Genomic DNA, 14,437 nt, shown 5'->3' on the forward strand with positions numbered 1-14,437 from the left:
CCATTTTATACAAGAGACTTCAGTGTTGGCCGACTTCAGTATCCACAGGGTTCCTGAAACCAATTCCCTACAGATACCGAGGGATGATTGTACTTTCCAAAAGTCATTTGGGGAACCTGGGGATGTGGCTCAGTGGTAAAGCACTTGCCTGGCATGTGCGAGGGCGTGAGGGCTCCGGGTTTGATATCCAGCACTGCAAAATGAAAGCCATTTGGGGCCAGGCTTGGTGGTGCACACCCATACTCCAGTGACTTGGGAGGCTGAGGCAGGAGGATTGAAAGTTCCAGGCCAGCCTGGGCAATTCAAGGAGACTCTGTCTCAAAATAAATGAAAAAGAGGTGGGATGTAGCTCAGTGGTAGAGCACCCCTGGGTTTAATTCCTACTACTGAAAAACAAACAAACAAACAAACAAACAACAACAACATTTGATTAAAAAAGAAAAACAAATTAAAAAGTAAGAAAAGAGCCAGGTGTGTAGCACACACACACCTGTAATCCCAGCAACTCAGGAGGCTGAGGCAGGAGGATTACAAATTCAAGGCCAGCCTCAGCAATTTAGCAGGACCCTGTCTCAAAATAAAATATAAAAGGGCTGGGGATGTGGCTCAGTGGCTAAGTGCCCCTGGGTTCAATATCTGGGAAAAAAAAATAAGTAGGAAAAGACACCTAAAGAAAAGCCCTTTAGTGGAAGGGGTGGGCTGGGTCGGAGTGAGTTGGGAGGGCAGGGTAGACAGAGCGAGTGTAGATGGCTCAAGGAGCAGGCAGTGAGAGGAAGCTCAGGGTGGGGAAAGAGCTCCCTTGGGGCATATTTATGTTCTGAGGGGGGAAGTCCCCGCAAGGGGAGGCTGAGATTTAGAAAAAGAAAGGGCAACTGAGAAAGTCCTGGGGGGCGATGTTAACAGGGGGGAGCGCGGGTGGGACCACCCAAACGCACAGATGATCAGCCCGTCCTAGAGGTCACAGGAGATGGCCATCAAGGGGCTCAGGCTTCCATCTGGCCCCAGGAGGGTGATGACAGGAGCCTAGCAGTTAAATTCACCGAGAGACACCATGCACAAAAGTTAACTCAAAATGGATCAAGGAGCTTGATATCAAATCAGAGACTCTGCGCCTGATAGAAGAAAAAGTTGGCTCCGATCTACATACTGTGGGGTCGGGCTCCAAATTCCTCAATAGGACACCCATAGCACAAGAGTTAATAACTAGAATCAACAAATGGGACTTACTCAAACTAAAAAGTTTTTTCTCAGCAAGAGAAACAATAAGAGAGGTAAATAGGGAGCCTACATCATGGGAACAAATCTTTACTCCCCACACTTCAGATAGAGCCCTAATCTCCAGAGTATACAAAGAACTCAAAAAATTAGACAATAAGAGAACAAACAACCCAATCAACAAATGGGCCAAGGACCTGAACAGACACTTCTCAGAGGAGGACATACAATCAATCAACAAATACACGAAAAAATGCTCACCATCTCTAGCTGTCAGAGAAATGCAAATCAAAACCACCCTAAGATACCATCTCACTCCAGTAAGATTGGCAGCCATTATGAAGTCAAACAACAACAAGTGCTGGCGAGGATGTGGGGAAAAGGGTACACTTGTACATTGCTGGTGGGACTGCAAATTGGTGTGGCCAATTTGGAAAGCAGTATGGAGATTCCTGGGAAAGCTGGGAATGGAACCACCATTTGACCCAGCTATTGCCCTTCTTGGACTATTCCCTGAAGACCTTAAAAGAGCGTACTCTAGGGATACTGCCACATCGATGTTCATAGCAGCACAATTCATAATAGCTAGACTGTGGAACCAACTTAGATACCCTTCAGTAGATGAATGGATTAAAAAATGTGGCATTTATACATAATGGAGTATTACTCAGCACTAAAAAATGACAAAATCATGGAATTTGCAGGGAAATGGATGGCATTAGAGCAGATTATGCTAAGTGAAGCTAGCCAATCCCTAAAAAACAAATGCCAAATGTCTTCTTTGATATAAGGAGAGCAACTAAAAACAGAGCAGGGAGGAAGAGCATGAGAAAAAGATTAACATTAAACAGGGACGAGAGGTGGGAGGGAAAGGGAGAGAGAAGGGAAATTGCATGGAAATGGAAGGAGACCCTCATGGTTATACAAAATTACATATAAGAGGAAGTGAGGGGAAGGGGAAAAAAAAACAAGGGAGAGAAATGAATTACAGTAGATGGGGTAGAGAGAGAAGATGGGAGGGGAGGCGAGGCGGGATAGTAGGGGATAGGAAAGATAGCAGAATACAACAGTCACTAGTATGGCAATATGTAAAAACGTGGATGTGTAACCGACGTGATTCTGCAATCTGTATACGGGGTAAAAATGGGAGTTCATAACCCACTTGAATCAATTGTATGAAATATGATATGTCAAGAGCTTTGTAATGTTTTGAACAACCAATAAAAAAGAAATTCACCGAGAGGACAAGACAACACAAGCCCCCCCCCGCCCCCCCCCCACCTTCCTCCTTAGAGATGGGGGAGGGGAAGAATAGGCACCACACAGGAGCACATCCAGACACCAGGGGCTTCATCACTGCTGAGGAGCTTGGGATGTAACAGAAAACTCGGGACAATGAAAACCTGAATGAGACACGAGCAGCCCACTGTCTAGAGCTAGTATGAGCCACAGGGTCCAAGCACGTATTTGGCTGTTTTTTTTCTTCCTTTCTCCTACAGTACTAGAGGTTGAACCCAGGGCCTCATGCGTGCTAGGCAAGTACTTCACCACTGAACCGCATCCCCAGCCCTTTTCCTAAATTTTATTTTAGACAGGATCTCAGGATGTTGTCTGGGAGCCAGTGGATCTTCCCACCTCTGTCTCATGAATAGCTGGAATTACAGGCATGTAATTCACCTCACCCAACGTTTCTGGAGATCATGTCTCTTGATGGTGCCCAGGCTTGTCTGGAATTCCTGGGCTCAAGCCATCCTCCTTGCCTCAGTCTCCTGAATAGCTGGGACAATCTTTTTTTTTATTGTCATCCTCAATAAGGCTTCTCCCTCCTGGTGCAAGATGGATGCTTTGAGCACCTGCCATTATATCTGCAATCCAGGCAGCATGAAGAAGAAATGAGGTTGTAGCCAGGGCTGATATTTAGATTCAGCTGGTGCACAACAGTAGAGCTTTACCAGTAGTTTGATTATGAAATTCTTCTGGGCTGGGGATATAGCTCAGTGCTAGAGTGCCCAGCATGCACGAGGCCCTGGGTTTGATCCTAGCACTGGAAAAAAAAAATATTCTAAGTGAGATGGTGAATAGCTTAGCTTCCGGCCTCAATGCCCACCCCAGCCTCCCTGCTCTCCCAACCTTCCCCACTCATCCCCAGGAGCCACTCTCTCCTCCAAGACAGCAGCCTAGCTACTTGAAGCCTTCCAGGACACTCCCCTACACTACGGCCTGTGTCCTGTCAGTATTGGGTGTTAAATATTTGAATATTTGTGTTAGAATAACCCTTCTTTTTAAGGGTTATTAACCCTTCTTTTTAAGAATAATACCTCTAAATCACAAAGTGGACATGTGTTCTTTCTTTTAATATTTTTTTTAGTTGTAGATGGACACAATACCTTTATTTATTTGTTTGTTTATTTTTATGTAGTGCTGAGGATGGAACCCAGTGCCCTCCACATGCCGGGTGAGCGCTCTACCACTGAGCCCCAGCCCCAGCCCCGGGCATTTGTTCTTTTATGTCATTGACCAGAACAAAGTCTTGTGACTTGGGGGGAGGTTGGGAAGTGTTGTCTTTATTCTAGGTGGTCCTGTGCTCAGCTAGAAGTAGGAATTTGATTACCAACTATGAAGGTCAAGGGTCAGGGTGTGAGGATATTAGGAAAGAATAGCAGCCCCCGCCACAATCCGCGCTAAACAGGTGCTGGGCAGGACAGAGGCCGGTGAGCCTGGTGCACTGTGGACTTGCCAGCAGTCCAGGGACAGCCGGGTAACAGGAGGAGAAATCAGAGGCTGGGGACTGTTTGACCAGGAGAGGTGACCTTGGGAGACTGCCTTGAGTGACAACCGAGGGTCCTCAGACTAAAAAAAAGGAAAATGCAAGAATGAGAGGCTGAGGCTGGCTTTTTTTGAACCCAGGGGCTTTACCACTGAGCCACATCCCAGCCCTTTCGATTTTTTATTTTGAGACAGGGCCTAGCTAAGTTACTTAGGGCCTTGCTAAGTTGCTTAGGGCCTCACTAAGTTGCTGAGGCTGGCCTTGAACTTTTGATCCTCCTGCCTCAACCTCCAGAGTTGCTGAGATTACAGGCTCCTATTGATAGGGGCTGTAGGGATGCTGGTGGAAGACAGCCTGTCTTTGTTTGAGACACACGGGGACTGGGGTTAGGCTTCCAGGTCACGGGGAGGCTCTGGGGCCCAGCACGCACCACCGTGGCCTGCGCTGCCTTGGCCTGGATCCTTCAGGTGTAGAAACAGTAGCAGGTGAGAGTCCTCCGGGCTTTGGGGGAATTACGCAAAGGACCTGGCAGGTACAGGTCAGGCACTAACCTTGGGGCCCCATGCGGAACTGGGACCCAGAAGTGAGAAGTCATCAGGAAACCTGCCTCCCGGCATGGCTCACATTTCTGGGGAAAAAATACCTTTTCGGTTCCTTGAAAACTTGAGCTCACAGGAGGGTGGAGGTGGAGGGGATTCTTTTCTAGTTTGCATTTTTTTATATTATGGATAATTTTTTTTCAGCAATCATAAAGTAACGTAGACATTTGAGTGACTGAAACAGTGCAAGATGGCTTAACACCACGTCACCAGACTCCCCCCTCCACTCCCAGATCCTCTCCTCACCGGACTTCCCAGAGGCCTGGGCAGGAGTGGGTGCCAGCCCCCGTGCAGGAGTTGGGGGAGACAGGGAAGGACCCCGATGCTCCCCGTCAGCTCTGCTCTTCCCCCGGGAAGTCTGGCAGATCTGCACTGGAAGAGGGGACTCTGGGCTCCCCCTCTGCCCATATTTCTTGGAACCCACTTGCTTTTGGAGTCCAATGTCCACCCGCCCTGCTGCGTCTGCCTCCTACTTCAAAGCTGTTCCAGCAGTGCTGTGTGACCCGCGGGTTTCCTTAGTCATCTGCCATTGTTCAGCACTTGGGATCCTTCCAGTGTCTGTCCACTGTTACAAAGGACCCTTCTGTGAACACTCTGGATAAAACACTTCCCGAGGGTATGTGGCTGGGAACAGAATTACAGGCTAAAGGATCTGAATAGCTCCACAGCTCTTGTTGCCCATGCACAGACATAAGGGAGTATTTTAAGAGGATTTTACTGACTTGGTACTTTTTTTTTTTGGTATCGGGGATTGAACCAGGGGCGCTTAATCACTGAGACACAACCCCAGCCCTTTTAAAATATTTTATTTAGGGACAGGGTCTTGCTAAGTTGCTTTAGGGCCTCTCTAAATTGCTGAGGCTGGCCTCAAACTTGCAATCCTCCTGCCTCAGCCTCCTGAGCCACTGGGATTACAGGCATGCACCACTGTGCCTGGGTCCACTTATTGTTTTTATAATTCTTTATTAAAATTCTGTCCTCACAGGGGTTGGAAAGAAGAGGGTGAAGGAACATTATTGTAGAGTAACAGGTGGGCAAACGAAGGGCAGCAACAGTTAATCTCAAACACCCTGGCATATTCCTCTACTTATGAAGAAAGGCTGTTAGAAAAGAGGCCTAGGGCTGGGCCGGGTGGTGCACATCTGAAACCCCAGTGACTCAGGAGGCTGAGGCAGGAGGATCAAAAGTTTGAGGCCAGCCTCAGCAACATAGCAAGACTCTATCTCAAAATAAAAAATCAAGAACTGGGGATGTAACTTAGTGGTAAAGCACCCTGGGTTCTATCGCTGGTAGCAGAAAAAGGAAAAGAAAAAAGACTTCGGTTGGGGATGTAGGTCAGTGGTAGAACACTTGCCTAGCACCTGCAAGGCCCTGGGTTAGATCCCCCATACCCCTCCCCCCTCCCCCCAACAGAGAGAGAGAGAGAGAGAGAGAGAGAGAGAGAGAGAGAGAGAGAGAGAGAGAAGGAGAGGGAGAAGAAAGAGGAAGGGGAAAAAGTAAGCCTGGCTGGTTCAGGCTCTGTCTTCTCTGCATCTCCACTTAAGTGACAGGGTTGCATCCAAAGGTCCCTAAGCCTCCTTTTGGCTTGGGGTCTTGCAGCCTAGCAGCAAGGAGCTGTGGGATGGGGGTGTGTCCTTGAGCCCCACCTCTCTTGCTTTTAACCAGCTGTTGGAGAGTTCTGCCTCACCATTGACCTGGGCCTGGGGAAGCCTAAAGCAGTCTCCACGTGGCCACTGAGGCATCCAATTGAGACGGAAACTTATCCCGGCTCTACCCAGCTGCTTCCTTGGCTCCCTGGGTACACACTTCCCTACCCAGCTCTCCAGGGGTAGTGGCAGCTGCAGGTGCAGGTGGGGTGGTGGCAGAGGAGGAGAAGGAATAGCTCAGTGGCTTGTTCCTCAGAGGGGACACATGTTGCAGGATGTGGGAGGAACACAGGGCCTCCCCTCCCAGGTAGAAGATGAGATTCTGTCCCAATCTGCTGTGTGCCCTGCCACCTCTCCAGGCCTCGGCTTCCCCACTGGGATAACCCGGAATGGGCCTGCCTGAATGGACTGAGGTTGCCCTCATTCCTCTCCTGGGGTTGGCACACCTGAGGCCCGAGGCCAGGAGTGTCATTCCTCTACTCAGAGTTGGACAGAGTGGGAGGGGTAACCAGACTTTCCCTTCTGATTCAGGATAAGGGGAGGCTCGGTTGGGCGGGATGGGGCTGCTTCCTCTTCCAGCCAGGCTGATTTTTTAGCTGGGTTCTCAAATGCTGGCTTTGCTTCTAGTTCCTTTCTCCAGCGGCTGCATTAGTTCCTGTTCTCCCCCATCTTCCTCCTGAGTCCCTTTTCTCCACTCGCCCCCGTCTCAACAGACAAACCAGGGTGGAACCTTGGAAAAGACCCCGTTTAACAGCGAAAAGTATCTGAGTCATGGGGAGACCCAGAGTCTTTATATACAGTGATTGTGTATATAAAATGTTAAGAGGGAAAAGCAGGGCACAGGGGACCTCAGTCAAACCTAAATCAGGAGGAAGTTTGGGTGGAGCAGGACTTTGAATCCTGACTTGGATAAGTCAGTGATCTTTTTGATATTCTGTGAAAATAAAATTATGACTAAACAACAAAGAGAGAGCTTTTCAAATGGAGTGGTGGGGACACGAGGGAAAGAGGCCTTACTGACAGATTCCAGCTACTGCCTAGGAACAGGTCTTCTCGTGACCTTCTGACTGTCGGCAGTTACAACACGAAATCACGCTGTGCCCAGAGGTGCCAGGTGTGTATCAAGAGGTTATCAGACTCCTGTGTCGAATCCATTCTTGTCTTAATCTTCTATCAGTCATGCGCTCCTATCATACAGCACCTGCTTTTTCTCCATTTCAATAGAAGTTCCCTGGTGTAAGTTTCACACAGGAACAGAAAACACAGGGAGGAAATGATGCAGTGTTGGGACCCACTTTCATGGTGGAAAATGAACCCCCAAACAAAGAAAGGGCCTGGGTTATCCTGAGAGGTGGTCTAGTGAGCATATCAGTTTTCTTGGGCACCCAGGAATTTGGGGGTTGTTTTATCAGTCAGCAAGAAGGTCAGTTTAAGTGCTCAGGAATTTGAGCCCTTGGGTCAGGGGTCTGTGCTTTGCATTTGGAAAGGAAGGTCAGTGCCCCTCAAAGGCTATCACCCTAGTGGGATGAGACACCTCCATCTTGCCTGCAATTAGCACCAGGAAAACATCTGTCTTGGGAGATGAAAGCTGCCAGTGCCTGGCTTTCTTTTATACTCCCTTTTTTCTCAACCACATTATTTTGGGGACTTTTCATTTCCCATATCTATTACCTAGAAAGAAATTTTTATCGCTTTTAACTGCTTGTCCACTTAAGCTTTCAATTTTTTTCACCTCCTTTGAATCACCGACTCAGACATATCTGAACCTGTGTCCCCCAAATGGCAATCCCTAAAATCCTCAATAAAACCCTCGGGTCCTTCTGCAGTTTCTGAGTTTGGATTGATTGGCAGAGACAGTGTGTGGGTAAGGGGTGAGTCTGACTCCCGGAAACTTCACTGTAAGAACTTGGATAAACAGTTAATCTGTTTGCTGTTGATTCTCATCTGTAAAATGAAGATGAATAACCGCAAACAGTATGTCATAAAAAAAAGGGGGCACAGAGGCAGCGTCCTGTGTCCAAAGTTGTGGCTCCGTTGGCTGGAAAAAGCACAGGCTAGAGAACACACCGCTAAACTGGGTTAAACGTGCGCTGTTTCTGTACATAGAAGTAGTGAGGCTGAGTCAGGGGACATGTCTGTGCCTCTGTGGTGGCCGCTTGCCCAGCATGTGCGAGCCCCTGGCTTTGACTATTGGAAGGGGATGGGGTGGGGGCTCTGCTACACACAGTGTATAACGACTAGCCTTGACTTGATCAATCATGCGGCTTTTCTTTTACCATCCTCCACCACCCCTGGCCCGTAGCCCCCGGCCCTTCCCCTCCTTTCCCTTCCGTCTCCTTCCTCCCCGCAGGCGCCCTGCGGCGCGCTGAGTCAGGGGCCGGGGCGGGGCTCGCGCCTGCGCACTGCGCGGCGTCGGGCGCGGAGCAGGTTTATATTCGCGCGGTCAGCTGACGCTCTGCATTGCAGACTGCGGAGTCAGGCGGCGCCATGTACGCGGTCCTGTTCCTGGCCAGTCTCCTGGGCACTGGTAAGCCTGGAGCCTCAGCCTGGGGACAGGGTCCCCCGCAATGTCTCCTCTCCCGGGAGCGGACCGCTCGGGACTCGCTGCTCTGTTCCCCGGGTCCGGGGTGACGAGGGGCGCGCACTGCGCAGGCGCTTGCGTGGGCCGGTACCTGCTGGGGCAGCTCCCGAGGCGGCGAAGGAGCCTGGGTGGGGGCGAGTGGGGCGGGGGAAGTAGCGTCTCCCTCGGGGCTCCTGTGGGTGCCTGCGCATTTGGGGCGGCTGCAGGCCTCTCCTTAGGCTGCGCTTCCTCCTGTGGGGTGGGTCTTACGGGTGACCCCTCCCGCAGCAGTGTTGTGCCTGGGCTGGTGCGCGTGATCGCCATGGACTCAAGCCCTATTCTGCAGGACGCAACAGTGCCCTTGGCCTTGTCTCAGGTTTTGTGTGGGTATTGCAATTACAGGAAGCACATTGTCATTCATGTTGATGTTTATCTTTGAGGCTGCATTTACTCTGAAGGCTGTAGGGGTTTTTTGCCATCTCGACTATTTTCCCCTGGAGTTCTTATTTCACCACCTTTAAAATGTCTTCCACGGCATTGACCAGTTTTAGCAGGGACCTTCATTCTGGGGAAGATGTTAGCATGTGAGAAGTTGTGCCAGAGACTGTTGCACCTGACTATTGTCCCACAATAGCATTCAAGATTGTTAAATCCGCTGCAGGTTATGCAGGCAGCCCCTGGGATTCAGCTGCCCACCCTTTATCACTGTGACACTTCTTTTTGTTGCCAAACTCTTGCCTTCACATCTTAACCTAATTTAAATCATCATGATAAAGAGAAATGCTTGAGGTGAGAACTATGAAATTTATAAGTATATTGGGCGGGGTGGCCCACGCCTGAAATCCCAGCTACTCCAGCGGTGGAGGCAGGGGGATAGCAAGTTCGATGCCAGCCTGGGCAATTTGTTTTTAATTTATTTTATTTTTTGGTACCGGCGATTGAACTCAGGGGTGCTTAACCACTGAGCCCACATTCTCAGTCCTTTTTAATATTTTATTTAGAGACAAGGTCTTGCTAAGTTGCTTAGGGCCTTCCTAAATTGCTGAGGCTGGCTTTGAATTTGCGATCCTCCTGCCTCAGCCTCCAGAGCCATTGGGATTACAAGTGTGCGTCATCATACCTGGGGCCCAGCTTGGACAATTTAGCAAGACCTTGTCTCCAAAGAAAAAAAGGGCTAGAGGTGAAACTCAGTGGCAGAGTTCTTGTCTAGCCTGCGGGAAACCTTCATTTGATCCCCGGCACTGAGTTTAAAAAAAAAGAGAGGAGAAGAAGAAATTCTGTATTTTGATTGTCTGGGAGCCAGATTTTAATCTCTGTACAAAGGATCTCAGGTCTTATCCTGAAGGACCAGAAAATAAATTTGGTCAGCTTCCCCAACCTCAGTTTCTGTTTCTTGGTAACTGTATAATTTAGGAGCCAGTTTCTATTTTAACAATCATTCAGCCACTCAGATTTTAATAAACAGTAATATAGTGGATGGCAGTTGCTGGAAAACTGAAGAAGTAAATTTCATTATGGGTCAGTATGTGTAAGATGTTTTCCTCAGCAGCTCTGAAGGATCTGTCTTGGCCTTACACCAGGCTCTTAAATTTGTTTTATTTGTAGACTATCAAAGCTGATCTGGCTTATAAAGCTGTTGGGTTTTATAGTCACTGAAGAAGATTTATTTCTCAATGAAGCTTATACAGCTGCTATTCTATGGTCTGTATAGTTAGTAAACTAATGTTAGTCTCCATTTTTTCTTTTATTTTTACAGTATTAACAGCATTGTTCCTGTTTGCATCGAGTCACTTCATAAGACCCTTAAGAATTCTGATTCCCTGAGATCAGCCCAAAGGGACTAGTTTCTTTGGAACAGTAAAATCCATTTCTAACATATGTGGGAATATTGAACCAGTGTATGTGGTTAACCAAGGGACCCTTCCCCCCCCCCCCGCCCCCCCCCAGCACTTGGGTAAATAGAGAGTGTATTACTAATGGCCTTGCCCTGACTTGCTGACTGGCCCTTAGGATTTTGCCAAGGTCACACTTGATAACACAGTGTAGAGATGCTGGCTTGCCTCCACAGCTCTGCCTTGTTGTGGCTTTCTGGCAATGTTAATCCTAAAATTTCTAAAAAACATCGAGACTGAGTTTGTGAGTGAAGGTGCCTGGTGACTGCAGCCATTGTCTGCCCACTGGGATTTTCACCACGAAGGCACCCCGGGCACTACTGTGGGACTGGGTGCTGTTCTGACTCTGGGAAGGCTTTGGGTTTTGTTTTAGTGGTGTCCTAGGTGGCTGGGGGTTTAGCTCACCGTGCTTGCTGGCATGCTGCAGGTCTTGGGTTTGATCTCCAGCACCACACACATACACAAAAAGTTCTGGGGTTAGAGACACTTGGCTTTTGGGTTACTTTTCTGCCCATCCAGTTGCCCCTGCCTTTTTTTTTCCAGATAAAAAGAAAGGGAAGCGTGGCATAGCGAGGTGATTGGAGAGCGTTTAGGCGGTTAGTCTGACATTGTTATGAGGCATGAAGACGTGGAGGTGCCCAGGCTGGCTCCAGAGTCCCAGGTTGTTCGTTGGGCACGCCAGGTCCAGAACCCAGGGCTCTTCATAGTGCTTCCTCTCTCTACATCTCTCTTAATTTTTAAAAAATATAATGGGTATGACTTACGTACGTACACATGGAAGTTGGACAGCATGGTGAGTTGCCCCAGGGTGACCCCAGTAAGAAGCGCAGGGTCCAGAGGGACACAGCATCCAGCAGCCCCTTCTTCCTCCTCACTGCCTTGTCTCACCGGCCAGAGGAAACCTTCTGGGAACTTCTGACACTAGCCATAAAAGTTGCTGTTTGAACTTCTTACACAGAAAGTTGAGTTGCTGGGGTTCCAGGCTTGTGTCACCTGCCTGGTGGAATCCAGGTCTGGACATGCTGGTGGGTGGTTGCTTTAGCAGGGAAAGTGAGCCTGGTGGATGAGCTCAGTGTAGAGCACCGAGTGGGAGCGATCGCTGAGACTCAGCTTTCCTTGGTGCTGTCACTTGGTCAACGCTTCCTGCCTGAGTGGGCCATGCCTCACGGAGGCAGGCTGTTCTCTAGGGAGGCTACCACATACCGGGTGTAAGTGCTCATTCATTTGATTAATTTTTAATTAAGTAATTATTTTTACTTAACTTTTTTGGTGATGCAAGATATGAATCTATAGCATATCCTGACTGAACATCACTTAAACATTCCAGGTTTCCCCTGCCAGCAATTTTGGGCAAATCACCTGTTTAGCAATAGTAAATCAGTTGTATTCTGGGAAAACGTTGGTATAATTCATGGAGGAATGGTTTGTTTTAACCAGTGATTTGTCAAGTTCTTGCAGTACACTTGACAGATTGTTTTGAATACCTGCTATGAGAGTTGAAGTATATTGGATTGAGTGGTATGGAATTTTCTTGATTAACGGAAGGAAAACCTAGTCCTCCATTTTCTTGTATGAAAATGTAATGTCCAGGCAGCTGGTTGGGGCTTGAATGGATGGGGAAGAGAAAGGGCAAGTTGCTGGCTGGGGCAGCCCCTAATGAAACACGCTTGGGAAACTTTCAAGGCCAAGGGCACACCACTTGGACAAGTGTGAGTGGCTTTTCCTTTTTTATGTATCAGCTGGTGATGGAACCCAGGGCCTTGTGCATGCTCAGCAAGTCTTCTTCCACTCAGCTACATCCTCAGCCCGGTGAGACAGCTTCTTTTGAGGAATCCTGTTAGCATGAATCCTAGACTCTTGGCTCTCCCACTCCCTTTTGGTTGTACCACTGGGAAAGAGGATGCAGATTTTCTTCAACAGAAGGGAGCATTAGTTACATTGACCACTTGCTTTTTTTTCCTTGGTACTGGGTGGGGATTGAGTCCAGGGTGCTTTACCACTGAGCTACATCTCCAGCCTTTTTTATTTTTTATTTTGAGACAGGGTCTAAGTGGCTGAGGCTGAGACAATCCTGCCTCAGGCTCCTGAGTTGCTGGGTTTACAGATATGGGCCACTGAGCCTGGGTGACTGCTTGCTTTAAAAAAAAAAAAAAAAAAAGTGTGTGCATGCGTGTGCATGTACGTGTGTGTTGGGAATTAAATTGAACTTGCAGAGCATGTGCTCTGCATTGAGCTATGCCCCCAGACTCCCCAAATTGCAATAATTTTAAAAGCATGATGATAAATATAGTTCTTGGGATGGAGAATTTGGTTGTTGCAAAAGTACAAACTGCTTTTCTTTTCTTTTTTTTTTTTTTAATTCTATGAAATGCCAAAAAAAAAAAAAAAAAGATCTTGTACAATCAGTGATTTTTTTTCTTTTTTCTTTTTTCTTTTTTTTTGGAGTACAGGGGATTGAACCCAAGGTGCTTTACTACTGAACTACATTCCCAGTTCTTCTTCTTCTATTTTTTTTTTTTTTTTTTGAATAGGGTCTCTTCTAAGTTGCTGATGCTGGCCTTGAACTTTCCACGGTCCTGCCTCAGCCAGAGTTGCTGGGATTACAGCGTGTGTCACCTGCCCTGATGAAATCTATAATTCTTTAAGTTTGGACTGAGATGATACTGCAGAGTAGAGGCTTAACATTGCCACATTGCTGACACTAGCTGTATGACCTTGGGCAAATTACTTAACCTGATTTCCTCATCTGTAAAATAGCATTAATCAGTCACGTGTCATTGGGTTGCTTTGAGGCCTGAATACACAAGTCACTGTAGGAAAAGGCTTAGTCAAGTACTGTTTGTCTCTTCACCACTGGTAGATACAGTGTCAGGCTGTCAATGCTCTTGTCCCACCGGCACAGTGACCCTCTTCTGCCCCTGATTTTGTGGTTTCCCTGACGACTTTCATTTCAAAGGATGTTGTGAGTTCAACAACAACATTAAATTGACTTATTAAAGACGTATGTCCTAGGCGTAATTACTGACTCGGGAAAATGAGCCAGGGTAGGGAGCCACGATTATGCTCCAGGGGCCTAAACTAGGTTTGGCTTCTAGGTCAGTGTTGCTCTAGAGCCCCGGGCTCCCAGCTGGTTCCTGGTAACTGAATACCAGGTTCTAGACCTGTTGGCACTAACTCGGGGACCTGGGGTGAGTTGTTGGAAGATCCCATCCTGTCTCCCATCCATTAGATGGAGGTGAAGTTAGAGTATGTAATAGATGCAGCCAGTAAACAAGTTCAGTCAGTTTAATGGTGAAGAGTAAAAAGCGTGTCTCTTTTTACTCTGTCTCCCAGGCCTTCCCAGACAACCTTGAACCTGTGGTGCTATTTCCTCCTCTTCTCTTTCTTTTGAGGGGTGCTGGGGATCAGACCCAGGACCTCATACATGCTAGGCAAGTGCTTGACCACTGAGCTCCACTCCCAGCTCCACCGTCTTTCTTCTTAATATAAAAGCTGGCACATTATATGGACTGTTTTGCATTTCTCTTTTTAAAGTTGTAAAAGAGGAGCTGGGCATGGTGGCACAGGTCTATAATCCCAGCACTCTGGAGGCTGAGGCAGGTGGATCACATGTTTGAGGCCAGCTTTGGCAATTTAGCAAGAAGACCCTGTCTCAGAATAAACAGCACCCCTGGGTTCAATTCCTGGTACTGGGAAAAAAAAATAAGGAAAAGGTGAATAGTTTAGATATTCAGAAACATAGAAGGCTAATTATAATG

At 47.9% G+C, this 14,437-nt stretch overlaps 1 protein-coding gene across 1 annotated transcript in view; it reads left to right on the forward strand.

Annotated features, from left to right (window-relative positions):
- The first annotated feature begins 8,614 nt into the window (after positions 1–8,614).
- Positions 8,615–14,437, forward strand: part of Psap (prosaposin) — a 33,900-nt gene continuing 28,077 nt past the window's right edge. Inside the window, exon 1 of the mRNA XM_046419884.2 lies at positions 8,615–8,754. Within this exon, the coding sequence (XP_046275840.1) occupies positions 8,715–8,754 (40 nt within the window). The 5' untranslated portion in view covers positions 8,615–8,714. The remainder of the gene's footprint in view (positions 8,755–14,437) is intronic.

The sequence above is a fragment of the Marmota monax genome, unplaced genomic scaffold, assembly GCF_021218885.2.
Source record: "Marmota monax isolate L192 unplaced genomic scaffold, Marmota_monax_Labrador192_F-V1.1 WCK01_AAM20220418_F8-fsc00019, whole genome shotgun sequence".
Taxonomy (NCBI): Eukaryota; Metazoa; Chordata; class Mammalia; order Rodentia; family Sciuridae; genus Marmota; species Marmota monax.